General features: G+C 48.8%; 1 protein-coding gene across 4 annotated transcripts in view; it reads right to left on the bottom strand.

Annotated features, from left to right (window-relative positions):
- Positions 1-19,025, bottom strand: part of CACNA1H (calcium voltage-gated channel subunit alpha1 H) — a 638,058-nt gene that overhangs the window by 349,100 nt on the left and 269,933 nt on the right. For all 4 annotated transcript variants that reach the window (XM_063934881.1, XM_063934879.1, XM_063934882.1 and 1 more), the window contains exon 3: positions 637-734. In XM_063934881.1, the coding sequence (XP_063790951.1) occupies positions 637-734 (98 nt within the window). The remainder of the gene's footprint in view (positions 1-636; positions 735-19,025) is intronic.

Raw genomic sequence — 19,025 nt, 5'->3', positions numbered from 1 at the left:
GCAACCACTGCACCCAGGTGCCCTAATCAACCACCTATCTATGGCCATGAACAGGCAGGAGGCGAAAAGTAACAACAAAAAGATTCATTGAGTAAAACACAGCATAAAAAACTACGGGTTGGGGATAGAATACCGGCAGCCGGTATCCTGGAGGTCAGTACACCGACACCGGGATCCCGGCCCAAAACTACAGCCACATCAGGATTCCAATATTTTATTGGTTTTCTATCTTTCTGTCACCTCTCTGTACATATCCTGGCAGAAGTTCAGTTATGCCCTTAGGGGGAAGATTGAGCAGTCGCCCTATCAGCAGCAAATGAAAGATAGCCAACTGGAATATAACTTTACAGGGAGGAATACAAAGGTGATTACAAAGGCTCCTTTCTGTCCTTTCAGGTGTACATTAACTTGCGCTGTATCAATGACCTACAACTTGTGGAGGCACCATTTTTCTGAGCTGAACCAATATCCACGAGGATGCAACCTATGTATTTACTTTGGACCAGTAACCAAAAAGTAGGCGCTCTGAAGACAGGACAGACTCAGCAGTTATGAGAATGGTGCTTATGAACGTATATATTCTGTATATATATATATATATATATAAAAAATCAGAAATTGTAATTTCATACTTACTTGGGACTCTATTAATGGCTCTTAGCGGCCTTAAAACTCGGACGGTGCGGATGGCTGATAAACTGACGTTATGTCCGTCCAAGGAATACTCCATCATCCTAGGAGACAAACAAGCATTGGGGTTAGCGCTGTGGTCACATCGTTATGTAGAACCATGTAGGGTTTTCTAGGCAAGGCAAGTTTATGTCTCTAAGACTTTGTACGGTAAAACGCTCCAATACTGTACTGACATAGTAACGCTAAATCGAGCAGGTAGTAAATATGAGGGAGATACAGAATAGTGAAATCATGCTACTATCCCCAATAATTACAGTTATCATTCATATAAAGTCATAAAAGCAGGTACATAATGCACCACCTATCGTTAAACACCAGCTACCTACTGAGACTGGCAATGCCTCACACGTACAATAAAATATTAGCTTATACAAATCTAAATACAAAACATGAACTCTGACTAGATAATACAACAAGATGACCAAGACATTACATTTACGGTGCCTTGCTAAAGTATTCACCCCCCTTGGCTTTTTACCTGTTTTGTTACATTACAACCTGTAATTTAATTTTTTTTTTTAATCTGAATTTTATATGATGGATCAGTACAAAATAGTCTAAATTGGTGAAGTGAAATGAGAAATATTTATATAAAAATAATTTTTATAAATAAAAATTAGAAAATTGGCATGTGCATATGTATTCACCCCCTTTGCTATGAAGCCCCTCAAAAGTTCTGGTGCAACCAATTGCCTTCAGAAGTCACATAATTAGTGAAATGAGGTCCACCTGTGTGCAATCTAAGTGTCACATGATCTGTCAGTATAAAAACACCTTTTCTGAAAGGCCGCAGAGGCTGCAACACCACTAAGCAAGAGTCATCACACCATGAAGACCAAGGAGCTCTCCAAACAAGTCATGGACGAAGTTGTTGGGAAGTACAGGGTTAGGTTATAAAAAACTATCCAAATCTTTGATGATCCCCCGAAGCACCATCAAATCCATCATCTTCAAATTGAAAGAACATGGTACCACAACAAACCTGCCAAGAGAGGGTCGCCACCAAAACTCACAGACCGGGCAAGGAGGGCATTAATCAGAGAGGCAGCACAGAGACCAAAGGTAGCCCTGAAGGAGTTGCAGAGTTCCACAGCAGAGACTAGTGTATCTGCGCATGTGACCACAATAAGCCGTACACTCCTCAGAGATGGGCTTTAGGGACGAGTCGCTAGAAAAAATAAGATTTTAAACCTACCGGTAAATCTTTTTCTCCTAGTCCGTAGAGGATGCTGGGGACTCTGTAAGGACCATGGGGTATAGACAGGCTCCGCAGGAGACATGGGCACTACAAAGAACTTTTAGTATGGGTGTGCACTGGCTCCTCCCTCTATGCCCCTCCTGCAGACCTCAGTTAGAGAACTGTACCCAGAGGAGATGGACAATACGAGGAAAGGATTTTGTTAATCTAAGGGCAAGATTCATACCAGCCCACACCAAGCATACCATATAACCTGGAAATATGCAACCAGTTAACAGTATGAACAAAAAACAGTATCAGCTAAAGACTGATCTCAACTGTAACATAACCCTTATGGAAGCAACAACTATATACAAGCCTTGCAGAGTAAGTCCGCACTGGGACGGGCGCCCAGCATCCTCTACGGACTAGTAGAAAAAGATTTACCGGTAGGTTTTAAATCTTATTTTCTCTTATGTCCTAGAGGATGCTGGGGACTCCGTAAGGACCATGGGGTTTATACCAAAGCTCCAAACCGGGCGGGAGAGTGCGGATGACTCTGTAGCACCGATTGAGCAAACGCGAGGTCCTCATCAGCCAGGGTATCAAACTTGTAGAATTTTGCAAAAGTGTTTGAACCCGACCAAGTAGCTGCTCGGCACAACTGTAAAGCCGAGACGCCTCGGGCAGCCGCCCAAGAAGAGCCCACCTTCCTAGTTGAATGGGCATTTACCGAATTTGGTAACGGCAATCCAGCCATAGAATAAGCCTGCTGAATAGTGTTACAGATCCAGCGAGCAATAGTCTGCTTCGAAGCAGGCGCGCCAATCTTGTTGGCTGCATACAGGACAAACAGAGCCTCTGTTTTCCTAACCCTAGCCGTCCTGGCTACATAAATCTTTAATGCCCTGACTACATCCAGGGACTTGGAGTCCTCCAAGTCACTCGTAGCTACAGGCACCACGATAGGCTGGTTCATATGAAATGAAGACACCACCTTAGGCAAAAATTGAGGACGCGTCCTCAATTCTGCTCTATCCACATGAAAAATCAAGAAGGGGCTCTTGGGAGACAAGGCCGCCAATTCTGACACCCGCCTTGCCGAAGCCAAGGCCAATAACATGACCACCTTCCAGGTGAGAAACTTTAATTCAACCGTTTGAAGGGGTTCAACCCAGTGTGATTTAAGGAACTGCAACATCACGTTCAGGTCCCATGGTGCCACTGGGGACACAAAAGGAGGCTGGATGTGCAGCACTCCCTTTACAAAAGTTTGGACTTCCGGTAGAGAAGCCAATTCCTTCTGAAAGAATATAGATAGGGCCGAAATCTGTACCTTAATGGAGCCTAACTTCAGGCCCATATCCACTCCTGTCTGTAGGAAGTGGAGAAAACGGCCCAGATGGAAATCTTCCGTAGAAGCATTCTTGGTTTCACACCAAGAGACATATTTCCTCCAGATACGGTGATAATGTTTCGTCGTCACCTCCTTCCTAGCCTTTATTAGAGTAGGTATGACCTCCTCCGGAATACCTTTCCCAGCTAGGATCCGGCGTTCAACCGCCATGCCGTCAAACGTAACCGCGGTAAGTCTTGGAACACGCAGGGCCCCTGCTGCAACAGGTCCTCCCTGAGAGGAAGAGGCCAATGATCTTCTGTGAGCATTTCCTGAAGATCTGAGTACCAGGCCCTTCGAGGCCAATCTGGAACAATGAGTATTGTCTGTACTCTTTTTCGTCTTATGATCCTCAAACGTTTTGCGATGAGAGGAAGAGGAGGAAACACATAGACCGAGTGAAACACCCATGGTGTTACCAGGGCGTCTACTGCTATTGCCTGAGGGTCCCGGGACCTGGCACAATACCTCCGAAGCTTCTTGTTGAGGCGTGACGCCATCATGTCTATTTGAGGAATTCCCCAGAGACCCGTTATCTCTGCAAAGACTTCTTGATGAAGTCCCCACTCTCCTGGATGGAGATCGTGCCTGCTGAGGAAGTCTGCTTCCCAGTTGTCCACTCCCGGAATCAAGACAGCTGACAGAGCGCTTACGTGATTTTCCGCCCAGCGAAGAATCCTGGTGCCTTCCGCCATCGCTACTCTGCTCCTTGTCCCGCCTTGGCGGTTCACATGAGCCACGGCTGTGACATTGTCTGATTGAATCAAAACCGGTAGGTCTCGAAGAAGATTCTCCGCTTGCTGAAGGCCGTTGTATATGGCCCTTAATTCCAGCACGTTGATGTGCAGACAAGACTCCTGGCTTGACCATAGTCCCTGAAAATTTCTTCCTTGCGTGACTGTTCCCCACCCTCGGAGGCTCGCATCCGTGGTTACCAGAACCCAGTCCTGAATGCCGAACCTGCGACCCTCTAGAAGGTGAGCACTTTGCAGCCACCATAGGAGAGACACCCTGGCCCTGGGGGACAGTGTTATTTTCTGATGTATTTGTAGATGGGACCCTGACCACTTGTCCAGAAGGTCCCACTGAAACGTCCACGCATGAAACCTGCCGAAGGGAATGGCCTCGTATGAGGCCACCATTTTTCCCAGAACTCGAGTGCATTAATGAACTGACACTCTTTTTGGCTTTAGCAGGTCTCTGACCATGTTCTGGAGGTCCTGGGCTTTTTCCGACAGGAGAAAGACCTTCTTTCGTTCCGTGTCCAGTATCATGCCTAGAAACGATAGTCGATTCGTTGGAACCAATTGCGACTTTGGCAGATTGAGAATCCAACTGTGCTGTTGGAGCACTCTCAGGGAGAGCGACACGTTCTTCAGCAATTGATCTCTTGATCTCGCCTTTATCAGGAGATCGTCCAAGTATGGGATAATTGTGACTCCTTGTCTGTGCAGGATCACCATCATTTCCGCCATCACCTTGGTGAAAATCCTCGGGGCCGTGGAAAGCCCAAACGGCAATGTCTGAAACTGGTAATGACAGTCCTGTACAGCGAATCTCAGGTACTCCTGATGAGAGGGATATATGGGGACATGAAGGTAAGCATCCTTTATGTCTAGCGACACCATAAAATCCCCCCCTTCCAGGCTGGATATTACAGCTCGGAGCGATTCCATCTTGAATTTGATTTTTTTCAAGTACAGGTTTAGGGATTTTAGATTTAAAATGGGTCTGACCGAACCATCCGGCTTCGGGACCACAAACAGGGTCGAATAATACCCTTTTCCCTGTTGGACCAGGGGAACCCTGACAATCACTTGCTGTTGACACAGCGTTTGAATTGCAGTTAACACTACTTCCCTCTCTGGGGGAGAAGCTGGTAAGGCCGACTTGAAAAATCGGCGCGGGGGCACCTCTTCGAATTCCAGCTTGTAGACTTGGGAAACAATTTCCATCGCCCAAGGATCCACGTCTGACCGAACACAGACTTGGCTGAAAAGTCGAAGGCGTGCCCCCACCGGTGCGGGCGTAAGGGAGCCCCAGCGTCATGCGGTGGACTTTGTAGAATCCGGGGAGGACTTCTGCTCCTGGGAACCAGCCGAAGCAGGTGTTTTTTTCCCTCTACCCTTATCTCTGGCAAGGAAGGAGGAGCCCCGACCTCTTCTGGACTTTTGCGACCGAAAGGACTGCATCTGATACTGTGGAGTTTTCTTTTGTTGTTGGGGAACAAAAGGTAAAAAGGTAGATTTACCCGCTGTAGCTGTGGAAACCAGGTCCGCGAGCCCCTCCCCAAACAACACTTCACCCTTGTAAGGTAAAACCTCCATATGCTTTTTAGAGTCCGCATCACCCGTCCATTGGCGGGTCCATAAGGCTCGTCTCGCAGAAATAGCCATGGCATTGGCTCTGGAACCCAGCAATCCAATGTCTCTTTGAGCGTCTCTCATATATAAGACTGCGTCCTTAATATGGGCTAAAGTTAATAAAATAGTATCCCTATCTAGGGTATCAAGGTCAGCTGACAAGGTATCTGTCCAAGCTGCAACTGCGCTACATACCCATGCCGACGCAATTGCCGGTCTGAGCAAAGCACCAGTATGTGTATACATAGACTTTAACGTAGTCTCCTGCCTGCGGTCTGCAGGATCCTTGAGGGCCGCTGTGTCTGGCGACGGCAGCGCCACCTTCTTGGACAGGCGTGTTAAAGCCTTGTCCACTCTAGGAGAGGATTCCCAACGTACCCTGTCCTGCGTAGGGAAAGGGTACGCCATAAGAACCCTTTTGGGAATCTGCAGTTTCTTATCTGGAGTTTCCCAGGCTTTTTCAAATAACTCGTTAAGTTCATGAGATGGGGGAAAGGTTACTACCTGCTTCTTTCCCTTAAACATGTGTACCCTCGTGACGGGAACAGAGGGTTCATCAGTGATATGCAAAACATCCTTTATTGCAATAAGCATACACTGAATACTTTTTGTCACCCTATGGTGCAATCTTGCTTCATCGTAGTCGACACTGGAGTCAGACTCCTTGTCGGTATCCGTGTCTTCAATTTGTGACAAGGGACGTTTCTGAGACCCTGAAGGGCCCTGTGAGTCGGTCCAATCCGTGGATTGACCCACTGTTGTCTCCCTGGACTCTGCTTTGTCCAGTCTCTTATGTAATGATGCCACACTTGCATTTAACATATGCCACATATCCATCCACTCTTGAGTCGGCACCACCGACGGGGATTCACCACACATCTGCTCCACCTCCTCCTTGGACGAGCCTTCCGCTTCAAACATGCCGACTTGCACGTACCGACACCCCACACACACCGGGATATAACTATAAAGGGACAATTCCCCAACCAGGCTCTTTGGAGAGACAGAGAGAGAGTATGCCAGCACACACCCAGCGCCAACTGACACTGGAATAACACCATATAGCGCTTTTATGTTATAATAATAACTTCCACACTCACTGCGCCAATAATTGTGCCCCCCTCCTCTTTTTCAGCCCTCTGATCTGTGTTCAGCAGGGGAAAGTCCGGGGAGCCAGCGTCTCTGCAGCTTCTGTGGAGAAAATGGCGCTGGTTAGTGCTGAGGGATCAAGCTCCGCCCCCTAGAGCGGCGGGCTTCGGTCCCACTTCAATTGATAAAAAATGGCAGGGATTGATCTATTTTCTGCCTCCGCAGCCTAATATATACCAATATGCCAGCCTTGAGGTTTATTGCTGCCCAGGGCGCCCCCCCTGCGCCCTGCACCCATCTGTGCCTGCTCTATGTGTGTCATGTGGGAGCAATGGCGCGCAGCGGTACCACTGCGCGCTTACCTCAGTGAAGATCTGAAGTCTTCTGCCGCCTTGAAGTCTTCTTTTCTTCCTATACTCACCCGGCTTCTATCTTCCGGCTCTACGAGGAGGACAGCGGCGCGGCTCCGGTACGAACGGCAGGGTGAGACCTGCTTTCCGACTCCCTCTGGAGCTAATGGTGTCCAGTAGCCTAAGAAGCAGAGCCTATCATTTAAGTAGGTCTGCTTCTCTCTCCTCAGTCCCACGATGCAGGGAGCCTGTTGCCAGCAGTGCTCCCTGAAAATAAAAAAAACTAACAAAATTCTTTAATCAGAGAAACTCAGGAGAGCTCCTCTGTAATGCACCCTATCTCCTCTGGGCACAAGATCTAACTGAGGTCTGGAGGAGGGGCATAGAGGGAGGAGCCAGTGCACACCCATACTAAAAGTTCTTTGTAGTGCCCATGTCTCCTGCGGAGCCCGTCTATACCCCATGGTCCTTACGGAGTCCCCAGCATCCTCTAGGACGTAAGAGAAAAGCAATTACTTACTGTTAAAAATAGGAAGACACGTTTTGAGTTTGCCAAAAGGCATGTGGACGACTCCCCAAATGTATGGAGGAAGGTGCTCTGGTCAGATGAGACTAAAATTTTACTTTTCGGCCACCAAAGAAAACGTTATGTCTGGCGCAAACCCAACACATCCCATTACCCCAAGAACACCAGTGAAACATGGTGGTGGCAGCATCATGCTGTGGGGATGTTTTTCAGCAGCAGGGACTGGGAAACTGTTTTGAGTCGAGGGAAAGATGGATGGTGCTAAATACAGGGATATTCTTGATCAAAACCTGTTTCAGTCTGCCTGTGATTTGAGACTGGGCTGGAGGGTCACCTTCCAGCAGGACAATGACCCGTAGCATACTGCTAAATCAACACTCGAGTGGTTTAAGGGGAAATTACCTAGTCAAAGCCCAGATCTCAATCCAATTGAGAATCTGTGGTCAGACTTGAAGATTGCTGTTCACAAGCGGAAACCATCCAACATGAAGGAGCTGGAGCAGTTTTGCCTTGAGAAATGGGCAAAAATCCAATTGCCAAGATGTGACAAGCTCATAGAGACTTATCCAAAGTGACTTACAGCTGTAATTGCCGCAAAAGGTGGCTCTACAAAGTACTGACTTTAGGGGGGTGAATAGTTATGCATGCTAAAGTTTTCTGCTATTTTGTCCTATTTGTTGTTTGCTTCACAATAAAATTAAAAACATTTTAAAAGTTGTAGGCATGTTCTGTGAATGGAATGATGCAAACCTTCAAATAATCCATTTTAATTCCAGGTTGTGAGGTAACGAAACATGAAAAATGCAAAGTAAGGGGGTGGGGGGTGGTGAATACTTTAGCAAGGCACTGTAGAAAGCAAGGAGACTCATATGTGAGCGAATGGGGTCTTCATCCATATAGACCCTTTATAGGGGAGGTTTGGATGCACACAGGAACAGGGGGTGTACTTCTCACATTGCCCATCCTGTTTCTTTGGTATAGTGGTGGGTGCCCATACGGTAACCAAGAGGCAGCACTCTATACAATCATTGTGGAGAGAATAATTTCCTCCTTTACGTCAATTATTTATTAACAGTTACTTATACAGTATAGCGCCAGCATAGTCCGTTGTGCATCTCAGTTGTGAACAAAACAATAATAACACCAGTCTGGATAATTACAGATGGAAAAGAGGTAGGAGGGCCCTGCTTGCAGACTTAGGGGTATATTCAATAAGAATCAGGTCCATTCCTGACCTGCTGCTGTCAGCGCTGCGGGTGCGCTGACAGCAGCAGCAAAGGGAGCTGTCAGTAGCGCCGGGGGTGAGGGGGGATCTGTCAGTGGCGCCGGGGGTGAGGAGATGTCTATGGTTGTGGGGGGAGCAGCGGGGAGAGCAGCGGAGGAGATGGAGCGGACGGGGGGAGGAGAGGAGGAGACGGGGAAGCAGCGGCTGCAGCAGCGGAGGCTCACGTCAGCGTCCACCCGGCTCCAGCAAGCGGGACCTCGCTTGCTGGAGCCGGGTGGCCGCTGCCGCTGGGATCATGCTCTCCCCGCTGCTCCCCCTTACCCACCCCTTTCGTCTCCTGCTCTCAGTTTACCTCATCTCAATCCGACTTTTTTTAAAGTCGGATTGAGATTGTCGGAAACGGGGCTAAAACCTGTCGGGTTTGGCCCCGCTTCCGACAATGCACGCTGATCGGCGGCTGAAGCAACGGAATTTGCTGCGCTATATAAGAAACTGTTAATAAATAAATAAATAAATAAACTAGGCATTGGTAAAAAGATTCCCTAAAAGATCATCTATTTTAGGCCCCCTACTGTCCTCAGGGAAGTGTTTCTTCTTTCAGATGAGTTGCTTCATCCATTCTAGCCACAACATTAGCTGAATACCCTCCTTTACCCTAAGATGCATGAGTTTAAAATAATTCCCCAGTATAGATTGCTGTAGGTAGGTTCATTTTAGCACATCCCATTAAAGGCCTGATCATGTCTGTAAGTAAAGCAAAACAGCAAGCAAATGGGCAAAACCATGCTGCACTGCAGTTGGGGCAGATGTAACATGTGCAGAGAGAGTTAGATATGGGCGGGGTATTCAAACTGAAATTGCAGTGTAAAAATAAAGATGGCTAACATTTGTGGACTACACTCAAAAGCAGCCAGTATTTACCCTGCACAGAAACATTATAAATGTATTTGATCCCCTTGAATTGCAACATGGTTTGTTCCAGACACAAAGTTACTTGCTTTTTTTTTTTTTTTTTTGCTTTACTGACAAACATGAATCCGGACCTTAGTACTGGGTGGAAGAACATTCATGTACAACAATCCAGGTGTACAGAACGTAGTTATAATGTAATTAATTTTCTTTTTAAATGATACATGTAAATAGATATTAATAGGCATAAGGGAATGGCATTTATTATTTGCATATGCATGAGGTTCATATAAAAAAATAGTATAATTACAGGAACAGAAATTTCCAGGTAAAGGTAATTAAAACATAAAAATATTATCCGGTACACTTATCACCTACAAATACCCAACATTAAAGGCAGAACCCCAACAAAATCTAACTGGAAATCTCATTCATACGCCAACACTATCCTGAGACCTAACAGAACTGTAGCTCTGGCTTCCACAAGCACATGTCATGGGGGCAAGGTCGGACTGGCCCACAGGGGTGCCAGGGAAACCACCGGTAGGCCCCACTGCTTGAGGGCCCACTCCTTCCTCTAGGGATCAGGTTCCAGACTGTGCACTTGTATTATACATGGTAGATATGTTGCATTACACGGCACTAGACTATTGTGTATTTCAAGCCTCTGTGGATGCTGGCCACACACCCTTTGTAGGATGGCCACACCCCTAAGTATGGGCCCCTATAACTGCATTCCCCCGGTGGGCCCTTCATGACCCAGTCTGACACTGCATGGGGGTACAGTACACTGATGTAGCTCTCATCATCCCTAAGCCTTAAGGTAGTCATGGGGCTTTTGGTGTTAGGAAGGATTAAACTTGAGTTTGGTGGTATAGTCAATGCATAAGGGCTACAATCACAGATTCAGAGATAGAGACCGCACTGGACACCCACCTCCGCGGCACACACGCAGTTGACTTGCTGTATCTGCATATTATTTTTTCAATTATTTGTCCACTAGAGGCGCTCTTCCCATTGTGGCCTATTGAAAATGTTGTCTTATAGGCACTTAACTGGCAGGGTCAGATCACATGCGACAGCGCCGCCCCACTGTGTCCCCCAGGTTTTGATGAGGAGATCCGTTCTGCAGGTGTGCTTAATATTATAGGTAGTTTAAAAAATACTTTTTGATCTATATTAAATAACAATTAAAACAACAACAAAGGGCCTGATTCATACCTGATCGCTGCTGTGCGTTTTTGCTAACTGTGCAGGCGTATGCACCTCAATGCGCACGCGTGTCAGACAACAACAAAGGGCATCGCCGGTCAGTGACAGGCTGGTGCGAAAAATCCGATTGCACGGGCGTTCGCAAGGTAATTGACAGGGGGAGGCCGTTCGTGGGTGGTAATTGAGCGTTTATTGTGAGTGTCTAAAAAAACGCAGGCGTTCCCAAGCGTTTTCAGGGAGGTTATGTGACGTCAGCTCTGGCCCCAATCAGCCTGTTCTGATCACACTGTAGGAGTAAGTCCTGGGCTGCGCACACACTGCACACAGTGGATTTTTGCAGCTCGGCGTACACATGGGATCGCACACCTGCACGGCGAATTTACACTCCCCCTGGAGGCGGCGACTATCTGAACGCAGGAAAGCAAAGTTAGCAGCTCAGCAATCAGATATGAATCACCCCCAATGTTATGAACGGTTTTGAAGGGTGAAATCTTCGGTTAAGTGGTTAAACAAATACCAATCTGCAATGACATTCAGGTTTAATGTACCATAGCTGCATTCGCTATATCCGGTACTGTACTTTTTTTTTATTATTGTTGGTTTCTTTTTTTAAAATAATTGTGTAATGCTACAGAATATGTTGATGCTTTTACAATTAAGGGTAATGATAGTGACTTCTTCTCACTCCCGTTTTAGCCCACACAACAAGGGGTATTGTTTCCCAATATATATCTAAATGTGTATTGCATTGATTTTTCTCAAGCCTGCAATCAAGCCATTGTGGTTATTTTCTGCTCCAGCGGCTTGTCGTGTGCTGTCACGCCTGATTGCCAATCTACTTTTTCCTCCTGCTATCCGTCTGTCCTCATTGCTGTGGATGTGGTAAGGAGAGTCCTACTGTACGCTGGAAAACTTTGTTTTGTGCTATAAACTTCTAATTTGTGAAAAAGTTGTTTATTCTACTTTTAGGGAACTGTTGCAAGTTACCCTCCCAGTAGGGTTACCATCACATCCCTTTAATTCTGGACACATATTAATTACACAGGTTCTGTGGCTGATTAAAACCAGGTGAAATGGAGTCTTGAAGTCAGCCAACCACAGAACCTGTGTAATTAATACAGTGTCGGACTGGAGCTCGAAGGGTCTGCCAGGGGAATGCAGTAATAGGGGGCGATGTTTAGGGGTGTGGCCAGTCTACAAAGGGGGTGTGGCCACCCACCACATTGATTTAACTAACCATGAGAGAATGCATGGGCTGGGCCCCTTAAAAAATATATACTATCTCCTATATATTTGTCTAAATCTGTGACTCTGTGCCCGTAACGCTGGGTGGAGTCACAGCGGTGGGCGGAGTCAGCAAGTCTCTGCTCCTGCTGCCTGTCCATCTCTCTCTCTCCCCCCACCCATCAGCAGCTCTGATTCCCCAGCCGCGGCGCCGGCCCAACAACAACGGCTGATGCCGCCCCCGGCATACACATTAGGAGTGACGGGAGGTGCAGGAGAAGGCTCTCATAGCCCTCCCTGCGCCCTGTACACAGACCCGCCGCCTCCTCCGCACAAATCCCGCTGTCAGCTCTCCTGCTGTGACAGGAGGCGAGTGCTGCAGTGACGTCATCTCCTGCAGCACTCTCCTCCTGGCACACACTCTCCAGTCTCCGGGGGCTGCCAGCATCTACAGGCAAGCTGGAAACACCCCCGGAGCGAGAGAGAACAGACCCGCGAGGCCACGCCCCTTTCACAGCAGGCCACGCCCCCTTTTCGGCCGCTGGGGGGGAGATGTGTGTAACAGTAATGCTGAAATGCTGACCCAGTGACGCCTCTGGACACTGTACTGTTTACCAGCCTGCAGCAGCCGCCCACAGCCCCAACGGTGAGTCCCTCCGGCCATCCTACCCACTGTTTCTATGTCTGCTCGCCACTTTACACAAGTCTCCTCTTCTGGTGCCCTCCCCCTCCACTACTTTCCCCCCTCTCTTCATCAGCTTCCTCACCGGAGACCCTCCCTGCCGACCCGCGTCTCTATATCCCCTCCCTACCACCCCGCGTCTCTCTATCCCCTCCCTACCGCCCCGCGTCTCTCTATCCCCTCCCTACCGCCCCGCGTCTCTCTATCCCCTCCCTACCGCCTCGCGTCTCTCTATCCCCTCCCTACCGCCCGCGTCTCTATATCCCCTCCCAGCCGCCCCGCGTCTCTATATCCCCTCCCTACCGCCCCACGTCTCTCTATCCCCTCCCTACCGCCCTGCGTCTCTATATCCCCTCCCAGCCGCCCCGCGTCTCTCTATCCCCTCCCTACCGCCCCGCGTCTCTATATCCCCTCCCAGCCGCCCCGTGTCTCTCTATCCCCTCCCTACCGCCCCGCGTCTCTATATCCCCTCCCTACCGCCCCGCCTCTCTCTATCCCCTCCTCCCTATGCCTCTGTATCCCCTCCCTACCGCCCGCGTCTCAGTATCCCCTCCCTACCGCTCTGCGTCTCTGTATCACCTCCCTACCGCCCCGTGTCTCTGTATCCCCTCCTACCGCCCCGCGTCTCTGTATCCCCTCCCTACCGCCCCGCGTCTCTCTATCCCCTCCCAGCCGCCCCGCCTCTCTGTATCCCCTCCCTATCGCCCCGGGTCTCTCTATCCCCTCCCTACCGCCCCGCGTCTCTCTATCCCCTCCCTACCGCCCGCGTCTCAGTATCCCCTCCCTACCGCTCTGCGTCTCTGTATCACCTCCCTACCGCCCCGTGTCTCTGTATCCCCTCCTACCGCCCCGCGTCTCTGTATCCCCTCCCTACCGCCCCGCGTCTCTCTATCCCCTCCCAGCCGCCCCGCCTCTCTGTATCCCCTCCCTATCGCCCTGGGTCTCTCTATCCCCTCCCTCCCCTCCCTACCGCCCCGCGTCTCTCTATCCCCTCCCTGCCGACCCGCGTCTCTCTATCCCCTCCATACCGCCCCGCGTCTTTCTATCCCCTCCCTACAGCCCCGCGTCTCTATATATCCCCTTCCTACCGCCCTGCGTCTCTTTATCCCCTCCCTACGGCTCTGCGTCTCTCTATCCCCTCCCTGCCGCCCTGCGTCTCTCTATCCCCTCCCTACCGCCCCCCTTCTATCTATCCCCTCCCTACCGGCCCGCGTCTCTCTATCCCCTCTATCCACTCATACACATATTGAACCGCAGCAAGGCATGCAGGGGTTAAGGGGGCGTAGCCCCTTTCGACGGTGTGAAGAGCGCCCGTAGGGCGCGATGAAGCACCTAGTATATAGTAAATGTAGCTAGTGCATGCATGCTAATGTACCAGAGTAATAACAGCAATGCAGCAAATATACAATAGTCCTGTGCAGTATAAAGTAACATATATAATGTATAATTCAAGTACACAGTCAGGAACTTGATCCCTGGGGGGGAGGGGGGTTCCCCTACGCCCCCGTGGGTCAGTCCAACCCTGAATTTATATGTGTCCAGAATTAAAGGGATGAGGTGGCAACCCTGCCTCCCAGTGGCACACATGGGGGGGTGTTCTGAGTAACCAGAAAGCCTCCTCATGGACAGAGTTTTTTTTTTCTCAGTTAGAGACAACTGTGTGTCATCTCTACAGTGCAGTGAATGGCCATGTTTGAAGCCCCACCACCTCACAGATGTAATAGTGTGATTTGCGGGTCTGCGTGAAGGCGAGGAGGCCAAATATGATACAATTCCAGGGGCGCATTGGGATGGAAACCCAGCCAGGGAAATTTATGGAAGCAGCCCTGATGGGGGTGCGACCCAATGAGGGGGGATAGGGTCTGTTGAGGAGGGCGGGTTCCCTCCTCATAGGTCCTGATTGTACGCAATTGCGGCCTTCCCTGCGTCTTTTACTGCAGTTGTGTCCGATACTGGGGGGGGGGATTGGGAACTAAAGGCCCCGATACAAAGGTCCTATTTTGCCCTGTTTTCATCAAATTCCGACGGATCGGATGAAAACTGTCCAAAACGGATGTGTCTGACATCCAATCCGAACCGATGCGCAGTCCCGTGCGCTTTAGATCGGAGTCGGAGGTTGGACGTGCAACACGTCCGATCTCCGACTTGGGGCGGCCATTCCGGCAGCGGGGAACGGGATCGCATACGATATGTCACATGCAAAAGGACCGCATGCGATATATCACATGTGATCCTGCCGCCACGGAGGATCCCGGACGGCTCAAGAGGCATCTGCTGCGATTTCTCCCGTAGGAAAATTCGCAGCAGTGTATGGCCACCTTAAAAGTGTAACATTTTGTAGAAGTGGCCCGATATAGGGTGCAGATATGGGCGAGGCCTAATACCATAAAATGTCCAGTAGTGGGATCCCAACGGCTAGAACCCCAACGGCTTCGTATTTCACACTACCCCTAATCCTACCCCTGTGCTCCTCTCCATTGTATAATACTGACATTTATCAAGGAGTACTTTAAAGGGAGTTTCTGCCTTCATACAAATTTAATTTACTGCCCCTTTCAGATTTTACTATATAGTCTGTATCTCTCAGCCATGATTTCATATCATCAGCAGGACTTGGATACTTTTGTTACCCTAGTTTGCTGTTTTCACCACAAATACGGCTTTTTCTTGCTTTGGCCAAGTTAACAATGGGTTACCATTATAGGGAAGCCTATTTAACAATAATCAACATAGTATATACTATGTACATGTAGATCGGTTATTCCCATCTCAGGACCCTTCTTTATTGAATTCTTACTGTTCCTGGCCAGTATCGCCAGAGCAGGCAAATATCTGGCAGCTGCCAATGCAATATTAGGAACTGTGGGGGTCATTCCGAGTTGATCGCTCGCTAGCTGCTTTTAGCAGCAGTGCACACGCTAGGCCGCCGCCCTCTGGGAGTGTATCTTAGCTTAGCAGAAGTGCAAACGAAAGGTTAGCAGATTTGCTCTAAAAATTTTTCCTGCAGTTTCTGAGTAGCTCCAGACCTACTCCTACCTTGCGATCACTGCAAGCTGTTTAGTTCCTGGTTTGACGTCACAAACACGCCCTGCGTTCGGCCAGCCACTCCCCCGTTTCTCCCGCCACTCCTGCGTTTTAGCCTGACACGCCTGCGTTTTTTTGGCACACTCCCGGAAAACGGTCAGTTACAACCCAGAAACACCCACTTCCTGTCAATCACTCACCGATCAGCAGAGCGACTGAAAAGCGTCGCTCGCCCCTGTGTAAAATTGCATAGTTTTGTGTGAAATTACTTGGCGCGTGCGCCCTGCGGCCCATACGCATGCGCAGAACAGCCGATTTTTAGCCCGATCGCTATGCTGCGAGAACGTCAGCGAGCGATCAACTCGGAATGACCCCCTGTGTGTGGTCACAATAAGCTTTGCTAAGCAAAAAATACAATTGACTGCTAAGAGAAAAAAAAAACAGGAAAAAAACACCATGGCTAGCAAAATGTGGCGGAGGGTGTAACACACGTCAGCAGTCAGCATTAGATCAACATGTCATCCGATAGTAGATAAAGACTGTAACTCGGGTGAGACCAGGTAGTGACAGCACAGCAGTAATGAGGTAATTGCATCTCCTTGTTCCTCTGTCTCTCGTACTGCAGACTTTTGCCTGATGTCTGTGTGTTCAGTATAATCAACTCATGAAAGCAAAGTGAATAGGCCAAATGGAAGTATTCATTCCTCTTCTACCGGCGGCTTATCAGCGGATCCTGGTAATAGCTACATTATTTCCAAGTCCACTTATTGCAGAAAACAAGCCACTTATTATGTTGACGTTCAAGCTGTTAAAAACTGTATTTACCCCACAATGCACTGGACAAATCATGCAGTCGCTTGGTAATTGGAAACTTGCTTTGCTGTTTAAGTGCACAGTAAACGCCAAAGTGCAGATATTTCTCAACCAGTGATGGCAAAACCCTTTGCAAACACAGAAAACAAGAGCAACAATCCCCAAAAGGTCAGGGCCGTCTTAACAGCACTGTAGGCACTAGGCAAAGCAGTGCATGGAAACCAATGAAAAAAATATCATAAAATGCCCCTCCTGTGGTCTTGCAGTCTCTCCACATGCTTCCATACAGTGAATCGCTGTCAGCACTCTGAATGGTGAATTGCACCAGCCATCCACCAATCAGCATGCTAATAGCCATTCACTGTATGGCTGCAGGCTGGGAGGCAGGTAGAGAATGCTGCACTCTGATTGGTGGATATCTTCAGCCATCCACCAATCACCATGCTGACAGCCATTCACTGTCTGGCTGCAGGCTTGGGAAACAGGTAGAGAAAGCTGCTTGGCCGATCTGATTGTGCGACCACCACCCACCCCTGCTCGTAGACCCCTAGAATTGTGGGGTCCTTTGCAGCTGCCCAGTGTGCCTATACGTTAAGATGGTCCTAGTAACAGTGTCAGATTCACGCAATGGCTACTATTATTATTATTATCCTTTATTTATATGGCGCCACAGGGTTCCGCGGAGCACAATTACAGAGTACATGAATAATCAAACCGGAAAACAGCAACTTACAGTTGATGACAGTATAGGACAAGTACAGGGTAAATAAACATGGTTACATCAGCAGATGACACTGGAATAAGTATCAGGTGGCAGAAGACTGCTGGAGATGATGCAGTTGAAGATTATTAAAGTAAGAAAGGATAAGCACATGAGGGAAGAGGGCCCTGCTCGTGAGAGCTTACATTCTAAAGGGGAGGGGTAGACAGACAGGGGTGACACAGATGGGGTACATGGAGAGTGTAGAACAGAGGGTTAGGATGAGATTTGGCTGGGTTTGGTGAAGAAGTGGGTCTTGAGAGCCCGTTTGAAGTTTTGAAGAGAGGTGGAGAGTCTGAGGGGGAGAGGTAGGGAATTCCAGAGAAGTGGTACAGCACGTGAAAAATCTTGGAGGTAGGAGTGGGAGGAAGTAATCCGTAGGCAGGAAAGTCGTCGTGCATTAGCAGAGCGAAGAGGACATGTGGGAATGTAAAGGGAGATAAGATCAGAGATGTAGATGGGAGAGGAGTGGGTGAGGGCTTTGTAAGCAAGTGTGAGAAGCTTGAAATGGATTCTGAAAGGGAAGGGGAGCCAGTGAAGGTCTAGTAAGAGAGGAGAGGTGGACGTAGTGTGTTTGGTGAGGAAGATGAGCCGGGCAGCAGCATTGAGGATAGATTGGAGTGGAGAGAGGTATTTGTCAGGAATGCCAGTCAGGAGGAGATTACAGTAATCCAATCTGGAGATGACCAGTGAGTGGATAAGAGTCTTAGTAGCATCCTGGGTCAGAAAGGGTCTGATCCTGGAAATATTTTTTAGATGAAAACGGCAGGTTTGTGAGAGGTGCTGAATGTGTGGTTTGAAGGAGAGGGAGGAGTCAAGGATTACTCCAAGACAGCGCACTTGGGGGCTAGAGGAGATAGTAGTGCCATCAATAGAGAATGAGATTGTAGGAGGTGAGGTTATGCGGGAGGGAGGAAAGATGCTCAGTTCGGTCTTAGACATGTTAAGTTTAAGAAAGCGCTGGGACATCCAGGAAGAGGTAGCAGAGAGACAGTTGGAGATACGAGTGAGGAGAGCAGGGGAGAGGTCTGGAGAGGAAAGATAGATTTGGGTGTCATCAGCATAGAGATGATATTGGAAACCAAAAGAACTAATGAGCTTACCTAGTGAGGACGTATAGAGAGAGAAGAGAAGAGGACCAAGGACAGAACCTTGGGGTACACCTACAGTTAGTGGAAGTGAGGGGGAGGTGGAGTCATGAGAAGAGACAGAGAATGAACGGTCAGAGAGGTAGGAAGACAGCCAAGAGAGGGCAGTGTCGCGCAGACCAATGGAGTGAAGGATTTGCAGTAGGAGAGGATGGTCCACAGTGTCAAAAGCAGCAGAGAGAACTACTAGCAGCTTGCATAGAAAAAGCATCTACTCCATACTTACCTACTTTTAATGTCTCCTCTCCGGGAGAAGCCCGGAGAGGAGACCCTGCAGGAGACTTCAGGGGGCGGGGGCGGGCTGTGACATCATCAAGCCCCGCGGGGCTAAAATGACGCAATTCGTGTAATTTTAACCCCTTCCCCAGTCCACGGACCCACGAGCTCAGGAAAGTATCTCTTCATCCTGCCCGCATCACTAGGATGCAAGCAGG

Source organism: Pseudophryne corroboree, chromosome 7 (assembly GCF_028390025.1).
Source record: "Pseudophryne corroboree isolate aPseCor3 chromosome 7, aPseCor3.hap2, whole genome shotgun sequence".
Taxonomy (NCBI): domain Eukaryota; kingdom Metazoa; phylum Chordata; class Amphibia; order Anura; family Myobatrachidae; genus Pseudophryne; species Pseudophryne corroboree.
The sequence above is the reverse complement of the archived record's forward strand: the minus strand, read 5'-3'. Positions and strand labels throughout refer to the sequence as shown.